The sequence below is a fragment of the Silene latifolia genome, chromosome Y (genome assembly GCF_048544455.1).
Source record: "Silene latifolia isolate original U9 population chromosome Y, ASM4854445v1, whole genome shotgun sequence".
In the NCBI taxonomy this organism is placed as follows: domain Eukaryota; kingdom Viridiplantae; phylum Streptophyta; class Magnoliopsida; order Caryophyllales; family Caryophyllaceae; genus Silene; species Silene latifolia.
Window position 1 is genome coordinate 14,952,705 of NC_133538.1, and position 20,882 is coordinate 14,973,586.

General features: G+C 34.9%; 1 protein-coding gene across 1 annotated transcript; it reads right to left on the bottom strand.

Moving 5' to 3' along the window:
* Positions 1 to 14,876: 14,876 nt before the first annotated feature.
* On the bottom strand, positions 14,877 to 19,590 carry LOC141627635 (protein FAR1-RELATED SEQUENCE 9-like). The gene is made up of 6 exons (XM_074440867.1): positions 19,518 to 19,590; positions 18,136 to 18,295; positions 17,242 to 17,932; positions 16,617 to 17,126; positions 15,896 to 16,415; positions 14,877 to 14,905 (listed from the first exon to the last, which is right to left on the bottom strand). Exons 1-6 carry the CDS (start codon positions 19,588 to 19,590, stop codon positions 14,877 to 14,879), a joined length of 1,983 nt encoding a protein of 660 aa, XP_074296968.1.
* Between the last annotated feature and the right edge of the window lie 1,292 nt (positions 19,591 to 20,882).

Here is a 20,882-nt window from a genome sequence, read left to right on the forward strand (position 1 = left end):
AGGGGACTGCCTCTCCTAACATGTGTCACCATCCACAGACTGAATGCATATAGGTATTAAGAAGACTGGACTCATGCTTATGCAAATTGATGTTACATGCCTTAAAGAGAGTACTACTCACATCCTAAATGAAACCGGTCATGAATGTCACCAGTTTATAAAGCTCTATCCTCAGAATGTAATGTAGCTTGCCGACATAATGAATCAAGTCTATTCGTTCAGATAAAAGAGAAACAAAAACTCGTAGAGTATGCACCTAATCATGCCAGCTAAATGTCAAGAATATGCAAGGCTCAAATAAAGATTCAAAGTAGCGTCAGTGTTCAAACGTTCCGACTCAATTTAAACGTGAATTTTTTTGAATTTTTATGATTTTTTATATGATTTTTTGAAATTAATTAAAACAACAATGCATGCGGAAATAAGTAAACGTGCAAGCAAACATGCAAGAAAACATGCAGACATAGATATGGATGCATACCTCCCCAAACCAAACCGTACAATGCCCTCATTGTACCAAAAATGGGGAAAGAAATGCAAATTGAAGAGAAAATGAGGAGTGGAGTCGGAAAACTTACAAAACGTCATAAGGAGGGACCTCCCCAAACCGACCATGAACATGGGAGGTCAAAGAAAGTCAAACAGTAGTTCTATAGACGGGAAACATCAGCTGGGAGTCAAAACTACTCGATCGAGCACTTAGAACAGCTTGATCGAGTGAATTGGTGTAGGGAAGGACTCGATCGAGTGAAAAACCACTCGATCGAGTGAACGTGATTTTGGAAATGGTCGATCGAGGACAATTATTACTCGACCGAGTGAAATCTTCCCCAAAAAGTACTCGATCGAACTAAAAACCACTCGATCGAGTGGTTGGACCTGCAAGACACGCACTTAAAGCAAGGAAATACATAGGGAGTTCGTAAACAGTGTATAAGGTTCACCAAAAAGCTAAGGAAAAATAAAATGTTTAACCAAAGTACAATAAAACAGTCCGGGCTGCCTCCCGGAGAGCGCTGGTTTAAGAGGTCCCGCACGACCTTTCTGGCATCAATTAACTGGCGCGTCAAGCTCGTCGAAGCGCAGGACTTCAACGCGATTGTCTGCTTCATTCGCCTCGTGGTAATGCTTCACATATTGGCCATTCACCTTGAATCTATGACCCTCGGAATCTTCGAGCTCCACGGATCCAAATTTGGTAACAGCCGTCACCGTATAGGGACCACTCCACCTGGACTTCAGCTTTCCAGGGAATAATCTCAACCGGGCATTAAATAGCAGCACCTTTTGCCCAACATGAAACTCACGAGGTAAGATTCTCTTGTCATGCCATCTCTTCGTCTTTTCTTTGTAAATGCGCGAGTTATCATAGGCATTAAGCCTAAACTCTTCCAATTCATCTAGCTGCAAAAGACGATTCTGACCACACAACTTAGGATCATAATTAAGCTCATGAATTGCCCACCAGGCCTTACATTCCAATTCAACGGGTAAGTGACACGATTTCCCATAAACAAGCCTATAAGGTGATGCACCAATTGGTGTCTTAAAGGCAGTTCTGTAAGCCCATAATGTGTCATCTAGCTTAAGACTCCAGTCTTTCCGTGATTTAGAAACTACTTTAGACAAGATCTCTTTCAACTCGCGATTAGAGACCTCTACCTGACCACTAGTTTGGGGATGATACCCCAAACCACGCCGGTGTTGGACACCAACTTTAGACAAAAGATGGAAGTTAGTTTCTTTTCTTTAAAATGCATTCCCCCATCACTAATGACGACCCTAGGGACACCAAATCGGGGGAATATGATCTTTTTAAACATCTTTATCACGGTCTTAGCATCACAATGAGGTGAGGCAATTGCCTCAACCCATTTTGACACATAGTCTACAGCCACTAAGATATACCTGTTACCTTTACTGGATGGGAACGGCCCTTGGCAGTCAATGCCCTAGACATCGAAGTCCTCAACCTTTAAGATGCCATTTTGTGGCATCTCATGTCTCTTTGAAATGTTCCCTGATCGTTGGCACGCATCACAAGCTGAAACAAAATACCTAGCGTCAGCAAACAAAGAAGGCCAGTAAAAACCAGACTGAAGTACCTTAGCAACGATGCGCGATGGACCGTGGTGACCACCATATGAAGAGGAGTGACAGCCTTCCAGGACTATCTTGGTCTCCCACTGCGGAATACACCTTTCGGTCCGTAATTGACCCTAAAGCGTAAACAGCTTAACTTTCGCCCTCACTGCAATACCCTATTGTTCGCTACTAGTCTCGCCTTTTCCAACCTTTCGGTCCAGGTCAAGGATCACTAAGAATTAAAGGTCTAATTGCGTCGACTCAATTAGACGGATACAGTTAATTGTAGCATTTAACCAACAAAGACTATACCAGCAGTTACCCAATAAATCGATTACTATTCCCTCATGATTATGGATCCCCTATAGTCTTAGCATAACGGAAATTAGCTACTCATAACCAAATAATTAACGATAATAACAAATTGATAATTAAGACTTAACATAATGATAAAACTAAAGGATTAAAATAGAGCGATTATGATAACAATATAGGGAAGAAGGAATTCGAGAAATGATCAAGAATTAAGAGTAAAAGTAGAATAATAATACCAATCGCAAAATCCAAATCTGAGTAGCAAAGTGTAAAGGAAGAACAAAAACCAAAGAATAGTGGCAAGGTATACAGTAAACGAACGTAGAAAGAGAGAGGAGTCACGTAGTTCACTCCTCCAGTCTTATACTAAAAATCCATCCTATAACCTAATCTATGGACTAATTACAAAAGCCCATAAATTAATTAGGCGGACAAAGGCTGTAGAAGGGTAAACCACTCGATCGAGTGGAAATAACTCACTCGATCGAGCAGCTGTGCATCAATCTGCTCGATCGAGTAGAAATAAACTACTCGATCGAGTATTCGTTGCTTTGCTCCTCTTGTGTGTACTCGAAAGTGGTCGATCGAGTAACTTAGGCAAATAAAAGCATTCGATCAAGCAATAAATCACTCGATCGAGCTGTTTAAGTTCGTTAGGCCTTGAACTACTTCCCGAACTCAGCCCATGCATCTTCCAAGTGTTAGATTTCCAAGCTCCGGCTCCTTATTCTCCATGAATGCATACAATTAGGACAAATTAGGCTCGATTTAGCTCCTCTTCGGTTAATTCCTGCAAATCACATAAAACGAACCAAAGTAGAATATTCGGGGGTATTTGTAGCCAGATGCTACATAAAAAGTACAAAAATGCGTGTAAAAATGAGGTAGAAACCTTATATAAAAGACACGCATCAATTTTCTTGTATTTTATGTGTTTATTCTTCATTATGTTTAGTATATAGTTTAATTTGTTGTGTTTTTGTTGTTAAATTATATTTTTTCATTGTTTTCGCATAATTTAGGGTTTCGTAATTCATTTTTTCATTTTTGTATCTTTTGTTGAGGTTTTTCTTTTTGTCGTGAATTCCTGTACATTCTAATGAACATAATGTGTGTGTGTTTGGAATTATTTTTGTTATTGTAATATATTGATGTTGTTATTGTAATGTATTTGTGGTAGTTATTGTAATTTAGAAAATCAGTTATTGTGACACCCCGCGATAAAGCGGAAAAAAAAATTAATAAAATTAAATAATTTAGAAGTACAAAATAAAGTAATAGAATGGTTAAATAAATTATAAATGTCAAAATGAGAAATTCGAGGGTGTTACAATCACCCCACCTTTTAAAAAGTTTCGTCCTCGAAACTTGAAAGTAGAAATGAAAGGTCATATAAAACAAAACTGGAACTTTGGAATCGGTAACCAAAACATTTAAAAGGTTACTTATCGTAAGAATTAAAATTCTTTCAAAAGTTTCAAATAAAATTTTCCGACGGAACCAGATTCTCATCAAAGGAACGGAAGTGCTCTCGTTACGTATTCAAGAACATCACATTCCAAATCAAAGATAAGGTCAAAAGGCAAATCATTTGTATAAAACGAAAATCAAAATGCTTTCAAAACATTTATGAAGAGTTTTCCAAAGTATAGGTCTCATTCATGGAACGAAATTGCTCTTGTCGTGCACACAAGAACGCTAACCTTCCAAGTCAAAGACAGATTTAAAACAAAATCAATTCGCCGACAAGCGTAGAACAAGTTATTAAACGTCTCTAATAACGAGTTCTAACATCCGATCAACGTTAAAATCAAAAGAAAAAGGTAATTCACTCAAATTTTCTTTTGCAAAAGCCAAAATAGATATAAAGGTTTCATCTTTAAACTCAAAAGGAAGTTAAATTCCGGAAAATATAACATTAAACTTTCACCAGGAAATTTTAAATGGATTAAAGTTAACAGGGATTGTATAAAATTTAAAGGAATTTCGGGTTTAGCAATTAAAATTATGATAAATGAGTTTATATCCAAACAACAAATAGGGAACTAAATCAAATTTTCATTTTCGAACCTTTTAAAATAAGTAAAGTTTGCAAAAGTAACATGAACTTTTAACAACGAATCAAAACTGGTAGTTTGAAATATTTAGAAATTGTACGAAAAGAGAAGAACTTAGGTATCATAAATACAAGTATGTCAAGAGGATTCAAACCTCACTAATCAAAAGAGCTATGATGAATTTCACAGGGCAAGGTTCAAAGTCGAATCAACAAGGATGTCAAGATAGAGCTTTATAGGTTACTAGCATCAAACTTGAAAGAGGAGCAAGATGAAGCGAGGAAGAGAGTTATGATCGGTAACGCTTATGATCAAAGAAGAAAGTGAATTAAATAACAAAGAAACGCCAGATGCTCAAATCTCAAATAACATTATCCTAAACGGTTCCAAAAACTTCCCAATAAAATAAATCTCACAATCACAATACCTCCAAGTATTCCTCAAGATAACTTACGCCACTTTACATCTAAGCTATTCCATGAAACAAAGTATTTCATCACACTCGTGATTCAACAATTTCCAATCACTAAACATTCACAACGACCTCCACAAAACAAGATCAAAACTACCAACAAGGGTATACTCATACCCAACAACTGTCAAGAGGCAACACCAATCTATGTATGGCTATCAACGTCCTAAAGGTATCTCTTTCCAAACTCAAATCACAAACTTTATTCCATGTTTACTCCTAAGGTAGGACGCTCAACCTACTAACCTTTCAAATCCCAAACATAAACAACAAAGCCAAGTTCTATAACTTTAGTAACATAGGCAACTCACTCTTAACACACAGAATCCACCAATCAATTATACTCACTTTATCAAGGAACTAGGTATAAGAATCACCAAATATTTCTCACCACCCTACCTAAGTCTTTCTAACATCACAACCTCTCGAAACCAGGGTCAAAACCAGGGTTATGGGTCACCACAAACAAACTCCACAAAGCCAAATTGTCCAACCAAAATTAACATCCTACAGAAGAAAAGAACTATCAAAAAGGCGTTAAGGGAGGACAAGCAAGGAACAAAGGACAAGTTGGAAGGGTACAAAGTTAACTTCCAAGGAAAAGAAAAGAGAGAAGGATATGCAGCAAGAGGTAAAGAATAAGACAGGGTACACAAAGAAGGAGGAATATCTTCAAGGAAGAAGAAGCATTCTTCAAAGGTTGAACAAATCTTCGATTTCCGACTAGGCACCAAGTCTTCATCTCCACATAGGTAAGCTCACGGTCATTGATCCAAGGGTTCAAAAATAATTGACAATCAACAAACATGTTAAAACCTACCACGAAGCATACACAAAGAGACTACCAACTTAGGTCCTTAATTCTACCCATCTCTCATTCGTTGTTTAAGTTTAAGTTTGGGGTACACGTGTGCGCGTCGGGAGCAACAAAGGCTCTGATACCAACTGTGATACCCCGCGATAAAGCGGAAAATAAAACTAATAAAATTTAAGCAGAGATTAGGAATTTTTTTGAAAATTTTAAAGTTTAAAGCGCGGGGTCATTAAAACCTAAAACATAAATAGAAAATGCGGAAATAAAGATTTAAATTATACAAACGTGATAGTCAAGGTGAGGGAAAATATATCCCTCGAATGACAAATGATAAAAAGTGAGTCTAAGCAATTCTACTAAATCGACTAATAGTCCAAGGTGCTCGCTAGCTCACACGTCTAAACCCCACAAATGCATCTTCACAAACCTGTCATTCATGTAAACATGAAAGCCACAATCAATGGGAGTAACTCGGGGTTCTCCCAGCCACATCATGTTAAAATAAACATAACAAGGAACTCAGTTAAGCAAGGCAGAAAATAATTGTATGCAATGTGAATAAATAAATGCAATGGAATAAAACTTGCCAATTGAATAAAAGTAATTAAAGTGACTAAAATTAGCATAACATAAATTCATCCAATTATGTGAGACATTTGAATAAAAGAAGATGAGTAACCGTTAAATAATTATGGACACGCATCCCAAGTAAAAATGACATATGCAACCATCCTTAATGCAAGACATTTACCACTCTTAGACTATAATTTCCCCGGGTAGGACTACGATGGTCCCAGTCTAAATCTGCAGATTCTCGGGTGTACATCCCGATTCGACGTGCGCCAAAGACAAAGACGCACCAAGACTCGACTACCAATGGAGACCGAGTACCCCAATCGCCGAACGAAGACGAAAGTGGCGGAAAGACTAAGATAAAACTCACTTGCCAGAACAGCACAAGTGGTCAAAAGCCGTACTTGCCAGAACAGCACAAGTAGACCAAACCCGCACTTGCCAGAACAGCACAAGGGAGCGTAAATGTAAGTCAAGCAAAAGGTATAGCAAAATGACAAATTTACATGGATATGACCCAATTTAATTAAACAAATAGAATAATTCACTCGTACATGAAAATAATTAATAGATAAGAATGAACGGATTAGAAATCATGTTATGGGAAATTAAGACATTTCATAATATATGACATGTATAAATAGTAAATTCCATATTTATGATTAATGTGAGAAATATACATAAATGAACGGTAGATAAATAATTTAGGATGCAAAATCATGTGACGGAAGTTAAATAAATTAAACCCGAATACATGTATTTCACGGTCAAAAATTTACCCAAACGAGGCTACGGCCTAGCCATGACCAAATTTAACCAGGCCACGACCTTGGCCGCACCCGTCTCACCTGCCACGGCTGTGCCAAAACTGGCAGCCCTTGCACAAACAACCAGCAAAGACAAAGAAGATACAATACAGGCCAAAAACGCAGCATACAAGCAGACAAACACATTACTTCCCCCTCTGTCCAACCATCTTAGGACGGTTTCCTAGGCCAAACCAAGGCAGATTTCACCCGTACAAAAGACCCAATCCCAACATGTACATGTACTTGAGACAATAGCAAAAAAAGTGGTTCAATATAGCATAAAGAAGCCTGTCAAAACAGCCCGCGAAAACTGCCCCACAAGGTTCATTTTCACGATTTATAAAGTTCATTTGTGACCGTCTTAAGACGAAAGTTTAAGCATGAAAAGGGTGAAATTTCTCACATACAACCAACCCATTACATACTTTGATATACATATGAGACGGAAAGCAACTATTCGGTTCAAATCATCCGTGGAATCGACTCAAAAACAGTCCACAAAAGTCGTCCATTATCAACCTATATAAACATGGTTTTTCTAGCAACTTATGAGGCCGTCTTACGACAAGTTTTTAAGCATGTTACAAGGTGGAATTCATCCAAACAAAAGACTATATTCATTCATGTATATGCACACAAGACATGAGCAATCAAATTGACTCGAACCAACAACCATTTCAACCCACAAATCGCGTCCAAAACGCCCCAACACAGCCCCTGTTTCACGGTTTTATGTCCATTTTTGTGTCCGTCTTAAGACGAAATTTTAAGCATGAAAATGATAGTATTCATCCAAACAAATTACCCAACATGATTACCCACTTTACCAAGAATCCAAAGGTACCAACTTTTCTCAAAATCGATAAGTAAAACTCGAATAAAACCGTCTCAAAGGACACCACATGAACTCGCCAAGACAAAAACTTTGTTTTGTAAAAATTAACACCACATGTAAATACATATAAATTTCAACATAATGTCGAGTAATCCCATCACCGTTACCTTATTTGCTCTACCACGAACACGGTTCCGGCTCAAAACTACTCCGGGTGTCCAATGGCACACCTAGACACAAAGGAAACGATTAGCACGGGATTTTCGAACCATAAAGGACACGGTCAGAAAAGGATAGGAGGAAAGTTTGACTCTTTCTTACCTACAAAGAAGGAGAATGAGAAGAGAAAGCTAATGGAACGAGAATTAGCAAATTTGGTCGAGAAATGAAGACGGAATCTGAGTTTTTGTGTGGCGTAAAAATGGAATCTAAGGCTCCTGTGTATAATGCAATTGTTGTTGCTGCTTGTCGATTTTTTCGAAAAGAAGGGAGAAAGGTAAAGTGGGTTGGGATTGGTCACTTGGTGAGTGTGAGAGTGAGACCAAGTTATTTATTTAAGTGTAGGGTATAAGTGAGTGTATATATATGTTGTCCAAATGTGGTTGGTCCGAGTAATCTAGTTTTAACAAGAGAAATGTGACGGTTTCATAATAGACGGAAATATGTCTATAACTTAAACGGAAATATTATTATTATCATTATTATCGCTATTAATATTATCCGACTACAAATATTTATTTTTATATAAATAAGCTTATAAAAATATAGCTTTTGTTAAAATCAAGTTTAAAAAAAAAAAAATTAAAAAAATTAAATAATTTAGAAGTACAAAATAAAGTAATAGAATGGTTAAATAAATTATAAATGTCAAAATGAGAAATTCGAGGGTGTTACAGTTATTGTACCGAGTATTATTTTAGTTATTGATCTTTGGTTAGTGTTTTAAAGTCAGCTTTTAGTCTAGTCCAGTTATTTTAATATATATGAAAAGTTTGTTAATGTAATATATTTATGTTGTTATTGTAATATAGTGATATTTATTATTGTAATGTATTGGGATAGTTATTGTAATATAGTAATTTAGTTATTCTATACGTAGTATTATTTAGTTATCATTTTAGTCAAGTCCAGTTATTGTATTACTGTATCCTGATTATTGTATTATTAAAACTCAGTTATTGTATTACTTGTTATCATATTTTTTGTGTTTATTCTGATAATTTTGTATTTTGTTGCTCAGTGATAAAAACAAATGGGTCCTAAACGTAATAAGGAGCCTGAAGATGGTAATAAAGCTGATTTGAAACGCTCAAAAGTAAATTTTCCAAAAAACAAGCTCAGTAAGGTTCCTGGAACTCGAAGATTGAATATGTGAGTATATGTGTCTTGCCCCCTGTTATGAGTTTCTGTTTATTTCTCCTTTGTTTTGATGTGTCACTCTTTTTATATTTTGCTTGATTTTCCATTTCAGTGCTGCAAACATTAAAGTGAGCTGTCGTCCTAATGGTTTGGTTAATCTGGTACAACAACTTGGTCCAAATCAGCGAAAGGCTGTCTTTGAGATCGGATTTGGTGGTTTGCTTGATTTTAAAGTGAACAGTTTGCCATTGGGCGTTATACCATTGTTTATAAAACACTTTAATGCAACTGCTCATATTTTTCAAGCAAGAGATGTCAAATTTTTTCTGTCAAAAGATGATGTGTATGATGTTTTTAGATTGCCAAATAGTGGTGATAAGGTTGAGGTTGTTTACACTGGACATAGTTTATTGTCTTCACAAGAAACGTTGAAAGCTGAGTTCCGGAAGAAGTTTAATGTAGAAGGGACAAATTATGTTACTATCCCTGCTATTTATAATGCAATTAATGCTATGGGGGATGATGGGGGAGATGAATTTCGGAGGCTGTTTGTGCTTTATGTTATGTCCATTGTCCTTGCTCCCCCTTCAAATTATGGAATTGACTTTTTAATTCTTAAAGCGGTGCAAGATTTTTCACGTATCCACCATTTGGATTGGTGTGGGTATGTGTTTGATAAATTAGTCGAAGGTGTTGAGCGGTGTAGAACTGGGTTGTCTACTTTGCGTGGTTGCATACTTGTTGTTATGGTGGCATACTTCCATCGTATACGTTTTAAGGAATATACAATGTCTTCTGAGACTCCTCTTATCAAGCACTGGGATGAGAAGTCTTTTATTTGTAGGGGTACTTTAGAGCTCAATTCTGGTTCGTTAGGGAATGGGGAATATGTCAATGGTGTCTATCCTGTCTGCAAACGCTTAAGAGAAGCAAAAGCTGCTGAGTTATGTGCAGTCGTTGTTGATAACCTGAACCCGGGAAAAAGTATCTGGAACTGCCTGACTGTTTTGATACTGGTGATGGTATTCAAGCAAAGGCTACTGATGTAAGTTCGAATCATTCTTCCCATCATTTTTGTAGTTATTGTAAAGGTGTAGTGTAGTTATTTTAAAGCTTTGCAGCAATTATTTTTTTCAATTATTGTAATGACTTAGTATAATTATTGTAAAGACTTAGGAGTCGTTTGGTTCAACATAGGAAGATAGAATTCCCGGGAAGATTAAATTCATATGAACTTGAAAATCATGTGAATTGTATAAATGTTGTTTGGTTGGATGTGGGAACTTTAATTCATGTGGGAATTTCCACTTACCTAGGGGGGCCTAGGTAAGTGACTTCCTACATCATGTAGGAATTGAAGTTCCATAGGAAGTTCCATTTCCCATGAATTGGGCAACCAAACAAGACTTCATTTAGCTACTTCCCATGATTTTCCAATTCCCATGAATTTAAAAAGCAACCAAACAACCCCTTAGTATAATTATTCTTTTATTCTTTTTGTTTTGCTTAGGTTTCCCAAGCACATTTTTTGATGATGAAGAGGGATGTTGAGATATTTCTCCATTTGTACACGCAACGGAAGGAAGCGATAGGAAAGGAGTGTGGTTCTTCAACAGTTGAAGATTCTTCTACAACCACTTCAGTTTCTTTGACTCCTGCTTTCATTAGTGACGATGATTCTTTGTTCGCTAAATATTTCAATTTTATTTGTGAAAAAGCTGAGGAAATGAAACAGGCGGGAAGTAAACTGCCGTTGTATGAAAGTTTTTGCAAGGAGCATGAAAGGGGGAAAGATGAAAGGAATGGGGGTTTAGCGTATGATCCAGAAAAATATAAGGTGGTTTATTCTCGGGAGAAAGGTAAAAATAAGATCCCTGATGTAGCGGTTGAGAAACCGAATGAGGAGGTGCCAACTAATGACGGCATTGATAATATTGATGTTGAGAATGAAGCTGTGCACTTGAGTAGTGTGGATGACGTTGTTAACAAAGTTGTCAACGAGGCTTTTCTTGGGGCTAGAATGCAAGATAGTTCTGTTATAAATGCTTACCTGCTGCATTCAGACGTTATGCCTGAGCATACGTTTTTTGGGAATTGTGGTATAAGGTGTGATTTAGATTGTGAATCACCCGATCCTGATGCAGTTGTAGTGTCTGTTTTTTTTGTGCGAGTACAAGGAGCTTTTTGCTCCTATTTTAATGCGGAGGAAGACTGTACTTGATTAGTGTTTTCTGCACGATCATGACCTACGAATTGGGTAAGCATTATATGTTTTTCGTTTCCTCTCTCTCTTTTTTTTTTTTTTTTTTTTTGCTATTATATCTATTTTTTAAAAGCTTTTATTGTTGTTTGTGTTTTTGTTTTTACTATATAATTTGTTTCAATGTGGCAGGGAGGATTTGGTTGTGTTTTCATTTCACAACATGTTAACTCGAGATGACATTATTTCACTGTCTCCTAAGACTATGAATACATCGAACATGATTGATTGCTGGTCATTTTTACTTAATGACATGCTGGTCAAGGCTGGGAAAGGGTTATCCCCCACAAGAAGTTTTTTTTGTACAAGTCATTCGGTATGTGAAATTTTTTTTATATATTTCTGTATCAGTAAATTTATAATGGTTATAACAGTTATTCTATTTTAGTTACTTGATTATTGTAAAGCATGTTAGCTATTATTTTATTCAGCTAAACAAGTTTTCCTATTCTTCAGTTTTTGTTATTTTATTTTTATTATTTCAATATATTAGTGTGGTTATTGTATTATAATGAAGCTGTTATTGTGTTTTTATTTTTGTGATTTATTATTTTAAATTTTATAGAGGTTATTGTATTGTGTAATGATAGTTATTGTAAAGTAGAATAGTAATTATTGTATTCAGTTAACCATGTTTTTTCAATTGTAATACTTCATTTTCTCTTATAGTGTGGTAATATTTTTCATAGGTTTCTTTGTTTAACCTTATCAAAGCTGCTGATGATGAGAAAGATTTATACAGAAAGGAAATTTGTAATGCTTGGGACACTGTCATTGAGAACAACCAAGGTTCTCTTGACATTGGTGCCGATTTGGTAATTTTTCCAATCCTTTCTCTTCTTTCTTTCTTATGTTGATTATTTTATCGTTGAGAATAGCAAAGGTTTATGTATGCCTGTTTTATCATGCCAAGTTTTTATCCCTGTTCATTTTGGAGATCATTTTTTCTGTGTTGTTGTTAATTTTGTGGGGAAGACTGTGGACTATCTTGACAATCGTGTATATGATGATTTTGAAGATAGTATCTGGGTGTTGGCTACCAACTCTATTGTATGTACCTTATTATAAGTTTTTGTTTTCATGTACTTATTTTAGTTATGTTTTTTGTTCTTGAGTGATGAATTTTGATTTAAAAATGTAACCAGGTTTAAATATTTGGTAGTTTTCTTGTCGAGAAAGGTTTTGAAAGAGGCAGTGAGGTCTGCAATTTCAAATTTGTAAATGTGGCTTTTGGGTGGAAATCGGAAGGGTCCCAGAATTTGGATTGTGGTGTTTTTGTCATGATTCATATGATGTTTTATGTTGGGAAGTTGTTCACATCAGAGTTGCATAACCCATTGAAAAGGATCATATATAGAGCTGAGATAGCTGCCATCTTGGTTTTAGCCGATATCAACAAAATTAGGAAACAGTTGTTGGATTTGGTTGATGATTTTACAAAGGCAAAGGCATCTTTGCTGCCTGTTTTGCTTGAGAAGCGTACGCTAGCTGAGTTAGAAGCGGCAAGGGCTGAAGCAGATGATTTGGAAGCTGCTAGGGTTATGGCAGAGGAACTGGATGATGGTGTAGGTACTCCGGGGCCTGGGAAAAAGAGTATGCCTGATACACCTATGAGCGCTGGGATGATTAGATCAGGCCGAGGTTGTAGACCGAACTCTGATGGTCTTGGCTGCTCAATAAATTGTGGCAAGGCAGATACAAATCTTGTTGTTGTTTCAAAAGTTATGAGGGCTAACAGCAGATATACACGTGCTATGCCAAGCAAGAAGAAACAAGTTGTTGATTATTGTTTCTTGGATGATTACAATCTTGCAAATGAGTATGTTCTTTTTTCTCCAAACTCAATGAGAAACAAGTTTGTGTGATTATTCTAATACTGTATTGCAGTTATTGTATTCTACAAGTTCAATTATTCTATCATTTTTATAAATTACAATAACTGAGTTTTTATAATACAATAACTATGCTAATGTAATACAATAATCGATTATTGTATTACATTAACATAGTTATTGTATTATGAAAAACTCAGTTATTGTAGCTGGTAGTTTTTTTTTTATATTGTTTTAAAATATTACTAAGCTTTTTTTTACTCCTTTGCAGTGAACTTTTGTTTTCTGCGGGCAATGCTATCTTGGATAGGTCTAATATTCTTTCTACAAAGTTCGAAAATTACACTGAGTTGCGCATAATAGCTGCCTGGTCAGTTGTCTTGAATTTCATGGAGGTTAAAGAGAAAGAAGCGCCAGTGATGATGTTCCTTGGGACACAACATATGGTATGATCTGTTTTTCATTGTGCAATTACTGTAAAATGTTTAATCATTTATCTTCAATTTTCTTCACACTTTTATGCTATTTATAGGGAATATTTGAAGACATACTGGAGCAAGGAGGGGATAGTGATGCTGTAACTGACAACCAGAAAGACAAGGTTGTGCGGTTTTGGTCCTATTTTTTAGGTGAAAATGTTGTAAACTCTGAGATCGATGTGGACCTTGTCTCCATCCCAGTGTCTTTAGAGAAGTACTACTTTTGTGTTTGTGTGAACTTTATGAACAAGACGGTTGACGTGCTGGACCATACGTCGCATAAAGATTGGGAAAAATCCAATTTTTACAGACTTGCAAAGATTGCAGTACGTTTTTCTAACTCCTGATCATATACAAATTCTATTTTTAGTCAGAATTATTGTATTGCTGTAACAAAGTTATTGTATTGTTTTAAACCTGTTATTGTATACTCATGCTTTCTAATTCTTTTTTTTGTTTGTACATGTTGTAGGTTGATTGTTTTTCTGACTTTTTGGATACAAGGAAAACAGCAAAAGAAGGAGTTCTCATTAACACATTTACATTCGTGAATGTTGATTTTGAATGGAAAGAGAATGTCAAGTCTGATAAGGAATCGGGATTTTTCACCATGTTTCACATGTTCACATATGAAGGGAAGCACGAGAAGGGATTGTATTCGGTTAAGAAGAGAGTTGATAGGATTCCTATATGTCTTGAGATGGTGGCTATTTTGTTGATGTCAGATGCCAACGATTCAAGAGCGTCTCTTTTGGAACAAGTGAAAATTTTGAGGGGGAGTATATTGGAAGTAGAGAAAGATCTTTTAAAAGATCGAAGAATGGCGACGAAAAGGGTTAAAACAGCAGCCGTTAAAGGTTCTTCTCGGCGAAAAACATAAAAGAACAATTGATTGATTCTAGATGGATTTAGTGAACAATTCTAGATGGATTTGTCGGATAATCTAATGTTTAGATAGCCGTTATTGATTGATTGAACAATTTTTTTCAGATAGTGTTTTTGTAATGCCTATAAGCTGTTATTGTAATAATTCCAGACAGTTATTCAAATGATCAAATGCAATTATTTTAAAGCTCTCATGTAGCTGATTATTGTAAAAATTTTGCCCAATTATTTTAAAGCATATCTCTGATTATTTTAAAGCTCTCATGTAGCTGATTATTGTAAAGCTCTTCCCCAATTATTTTAAAGCATATATTTGATTATTGTAACAAATTGGCAAGTTTAAAGCATTATCAATTACTGTAAAGCATTATCAAATTAATATATTTATGGAAAAAAATCAGAACAATTGCAAATAAATTTATCATCAATTACTGTAAAGCATAGATGATTTTAAAACATTCACATAAATATAGTATGTTTGTTTACAAGAATCATGTAAACAAACATACTATATTTTATATAATTTTGGTACTATATTTTTATGGAATTTTGGTACATCAATTATTGTAAATTATAGTTTTTATAAATTGTGGTTATTGTAAAGCATAACCCTGATTATTGTAAAGCTTTCACATGATTATTGTAATAGCGCAAGGTATTAAATGAACAAAATCAGAACAATTGCAAATAAATTCAACATCAATTATTGTAAAGCATAACTGTGATTATTGTAAAGTTTTCACATGATTATTGTAATAGCGCAAGGTATTATTAAATGAACAAAATCAGAACAATTGCAAAAAAATTCAACATCAATTAATGTAAAACATAATTTTGATTATTGTAAAAGTCTAACACAATTATTGTAAAGTATACCCTTGATTATTTGTAAAAAGTCTAACACAATTATTTGCAATCATGCGGTTATTGTAAAGTATAATATGGATTATTTTAAAGCGTAATCTTGATTATTTTAAAGCGTAATGCATTTTTCATTCTTCTTCTTCATCTTCATCCTCCATTTAATTTTCCTCTTCATCTTCTTCCTCCAAAGCATGCTCAACAAACGGATTAGGACAGTTTCTCTTGTCATGGTGTCCCATTTGTTTGCAATTATTACATAGCCTCTTCGATTTGGTCGCCTTCTCAATTGCCTTATCCTTGTTTGATTTCATTCTCTTGCCGCTTCCTTTGTTTTTTGCAATCTTTGGCGGAAGAACAGTAATATTTGATTTTGCTGAACAGCCTAAGAGCATTTCCATTTCTTGTTCCTTTGTCAAGCTCTCTTTTGTTGGATTTATTTTCTCTCGGAATTGTAAAAGCATCAAACTTAGCTCCTTGATCTGAGTTTCGGGCATCGAGTTAAGAACACTTATTGTTGCATAAAACTCAGAGCATACCCTTGATAATTCCAACTTTCTCAAATCAGTGGGATCGTAGTCTTGCAATAACTTTCCATCCAGTCCATACAAAGGCTTTCTATATGATTTCTTCGTCCATCTGGTTTTGATGTACTGCTCCGGTATGCTTTGCAATCCTTTTCCTGATATAATCCATATAATGTGTTTACAAAGGATTCCTTTCCTCTCAAACATCTTGCACGTACATGTTGTTTCCTTTGATTCGTTATTGTGAGAAACCTGCATTACAGTGTAGTTATTTTAAAAGGCAAACATAGTTATTATATAGTTCAACATGAATTATTTTATGCAGACTAGCAATGAACACCAAGGTAGAAGCCCTTCAGTTTTTTTAATGTTAAAACACGGTTATTGTATTCTTTTATCGCAGTTATTGTATGTTAAAGTAAAAAGACAATTATGTTTATAAAATTGAATAACCTGAAAAATTCTATGCTTCCTGTAGGCATCTTCAACATTTATAATGTGCATGTTTCCTTGCTCAGAAAACTCCCTAACGGCACACGAACAGGGAGCCATTTGCACTTGCTCTTGGAACTCATAGAAAACAGTATGTGTGTAGATTTTAGAGGCATGTTTCTCAATCACTGTCTTAGAAGAAACCTGTGGCAATGTGCTGTCACTTGCAGCATCAAGAAATCTCTGATTATAGCGTTGTTGTTCCATTGCACTCTGAAAACACAACCAAAATTCTACAAGTGTGTCATCTATGCACTCAAATCTTTTGAAATAACTGTTTTGACTCTCTGATCTTTGTGTAGTTTTCAAAAGGCAGCCTAAAGGCAAATCCCTAAAGTAAGCAGGTATCCATCTGTGCCTTTTGCCATACATGTATGTCAACCAAGTATTATCATTCAACTCAAAGTCATTAATCACTTGAGTCAATTTTTCTTCAAACTCAATGGGTTCCCAAGTCAGTATCCCAAACAACTGCACATATCCGCTCAACAAAGTCAGTCTCTTTACAAATCTGTGACTCAACTTTATCGGTAAGTTTTTTCATTATATACCACATGCAGTAGCGATGTCTTGCTTTCTTGAATACAGAACGCATCCCGAGTTTAATTGCCGGATCTTGATCAGTAAGAATGCACTGAGGTTCCTTGTTGCCCATACAATCAAGGAACTTCTTAAACACCCAAATGAATGACCCGTCGTTCTCATGATCAACAAGTGCAGCAGCAAAAGTCACTGATTTTTTGTGGTTGTGAACACCAGTGAATGGGGTGAAGGCCATGTGGTACTTGTTAGTACCGTAAGTAGGATCAAAGGTGATGGTGTCCCAAAACAAGGAATAATTCATTCTTGCTTGTGCATCTTCCCAAAAGATTCTAGCCAAACAGTTATCCTCATCAACTTGATAAGCATAGTAAAAGCCATCTTGTGATTCAGAAAACGCCTTTAGATAATCGAGAATCATGTCAGCATCCTTGTCACCTATATAACATTTAATATTTCTTTTGAAGTTCTTGAATTCTGTGAGAGATGCACCAATGTTTGCATACCCATTTGATTGTTCCACCAGAATTCTAAATGTCTTGGTAGCCCCGATGTTGAGTTTACAATTGTTAACAATTGTCTGCTTAATGTAAAGGTTAAGTGTTCTTAAGTTTTTCTTGAATTCCCGTTCTTTGAGTGAGCGGAGTCTGAGATTATGACCTTCATAAAACGTATCAATGGCATACCCTATTAGCTCCTTAAGGTCATTGAATACAGCACAAAACCGTATTTTTGCCCTGCAACCAAATCTTGTTATTTTTGTTTTCTTTGGCTCTACAGATCTTTTCCTCTTCTTTTTCTCTTATGTGTTTTCAAATTCAACAACAGGTTTGAGTTTTTTTGCGATCCTCTTTGAATCCATGTCTGTTGTAGACCATTGATTTTTTGTCTATCAAACCATCACAGAATCTTGTTTGTGTGTACTTTCTTGGTATCAAACCACAAGCCACAACATATAAATTGTAAAACACTATTGCCTACTCCAGCTTTACAAACATTAACCCCCAGAGCAGGCTTGAAACCATTTTCTACCATCCTAATCCACTCCTCACTGCCACCTGGAGTATATCTCAATCCCAGATTATGGATAGTATTTTCTCCTGTTTCAGATGCAACAGTAGGTGTAGACAAAGTTGTTGCATTGGTAGTATTAATTCAATGCCTGGAAACATTTAAACAGGAGAACTGTTATGGTATTATTAATTTCAATATCTTAGATTCTACACAAAACAAAACAATACAATCTCTGCTACAACAGTTATTTTAATGTTTTAATGCAGTTGTATCATACAAATCTAATTATTCTATCAGAGAGGGGAGGATTTTAGTGAAATTGGTAGCCTAGTCCACCACAATGCACACACAGTTATTTTAATGTAGTATTAAAGTTATTTCATTATTAAAGAGTAGTTATTGTAAGGATTCTTTTGTCAGATCCTATAAAATAGTATTTATTATGAAAAAAAATAATTTCTTCTACAACAGTTATTTTAACGTTATAATGTAGTTATTGTATTATACAAATCCAATTATTCTATCAGAGAGGGGAGGGTTTTAGTGAGATTGGTAGCCTAGTTTACCACAATGCACACACAGTTATTTTAATGTAATATTAAAGTTATTTCATTATTAAAGAGCAGTTATTGTAAGGTTTTTTTTGTCAGATCCTATAAAATAGTATTTATTATGAAAAAAACAATTTATGCTACAACAGTTCTTTTAACGTTATAATGCAGTTATTGTATTATACAAATCCAATTATTCTATCAGAGAGGGGAAGGTTTTTCTATTGAGATTGGTAGCCTAGTCCAGCACAATTCACACACAGTTATTTTAATGTAATATTAAAGTTATTTCATTTTTAAAGAGCAGTTATTGTAAGGATTTTTTTGTCAGATCCTATAAAATAGTATTTATTATGAAAAAACAATTTCTGGTACAACAGTTCTTTTAACGTTATAATGCAGTTATTGTATTATACAAATCCAATTATTCTATCAGAGAGGGGGAGGTTTTTCTATTGAGATTGGTAGCCTAGTCCAGCACAATGCATCACAGTTATTTTAATGTAATAACAAAGTTATTTTAATACTGTATGTCAGTTATTGTATTATTGTAATCCAGTTATTCAAATACTAGATATTGAATGATATCATGAATGAAAAGCTACATGCAATTACTGTGATATTATGTAGTTGTTATTATAACGACAAAATGAGTAACAATATGAAAACAATCTACATGCAATCAGTAATTTTAACAAAAAACTTATCAACCTAATAACAACAGTTATTATATCAGCATTATGTCACAAATTTATACCTGAATTCATCGTTATTTGATTATCAGCAACATTATCAAGCAGAGTAAGAGTTTGCTCGTCTGAATTCAGCATCGTTAAAGCTGAAAATTATGGAAAAAACACGTAAATCAAGTCAGAAGTTGTTATTTGATTCAATTACTGTAGTTATTCGATTATTAAATAAGAAATCGGAAGAAAAATCAATACCTTCGGACGAATTTGAAGAATTAGGGTTTCTGAAGAAAAATTGATGAACAAATTGATAGTTTCAATTGAGAAAATCAAAATAGTGAATGAATTGTTTGTAAAATTATGGATTCACACAAAAAATTTGAAGATTGATGAATTTGTTGATCATGAATTTTGTTTTTGTTGCGTGATTTTGTTGATCAAAAATTAATCAAAGAAACAGAGTGTTTTGATCAAAAGTAGAGAGAGAAAGGGGGAGAAAGAGAGAGAAACAACAGGAGATTAATGACGTCGCAAAATTTGATAATTGGGTTTTGTCAACTCATTTGCTTATATATGCGGGGGAAACTCACGAAAAGTGGCAAACTCACCGGATCTTGCCTATATATATATATATATATATATATATATATATATATATATATATATATATATATATATATATATGAGAACTATGAGAACCACTCACATCCCTTATATCTAATAATATTACTGAAGGTTGAGATTAACTCAACCAAACTCCAAATCCTTCGACGCACCCCAAACATTCAGATCTCATTTTCCAATTGTCCTTTATCTCTCATCTTTCTTTCTCTCTCATCAACTATCAAAGCCTTCGACATCACTAACTCAGCCTTATACATTCAATCGTCGACAATCAATGGATCCTGATGCTTCGACGACGTAAAATTTTGATATTGATGATTAATGTTTGTGAAATTAGGGTTTAAGTCTTTATGTCTTTTAATTTTTTGAATTGCCGATTAAATTAGTTGAATTTAGGGTTTGATTATTTGTTTAAAGTCGTAAAAATGAATTATGTTTGTTAAATTACGGTTTCATGACTTAGATTGTGGTAACTCGAAAATTAGGGATGGGGAAATTTATACGTTATCTAAATTGGTTGAAATCGTGTAATCAGCGACTGAATTTCGTGAATTACATAATCTTTATTATCGTCAAAGCATTAGTTACGTGCATCATTTCTCCTTTTCATATTTTGCGTAGAGCCACATAAATTATTCTGCAACTTCCAAATTTCCGGTTTAACGTCTCACCAATGCAGGAAGAATCTTCAGCTAGAATTCGCAATATTTGATGCTAGTGTTGTATGAATCTGGTATCTTCATTTCTGAATCTTTATTGGTTTCTTCGCACTCTGTGTTACTCAGACTCGGCGTCAAGTGTCCGACAAC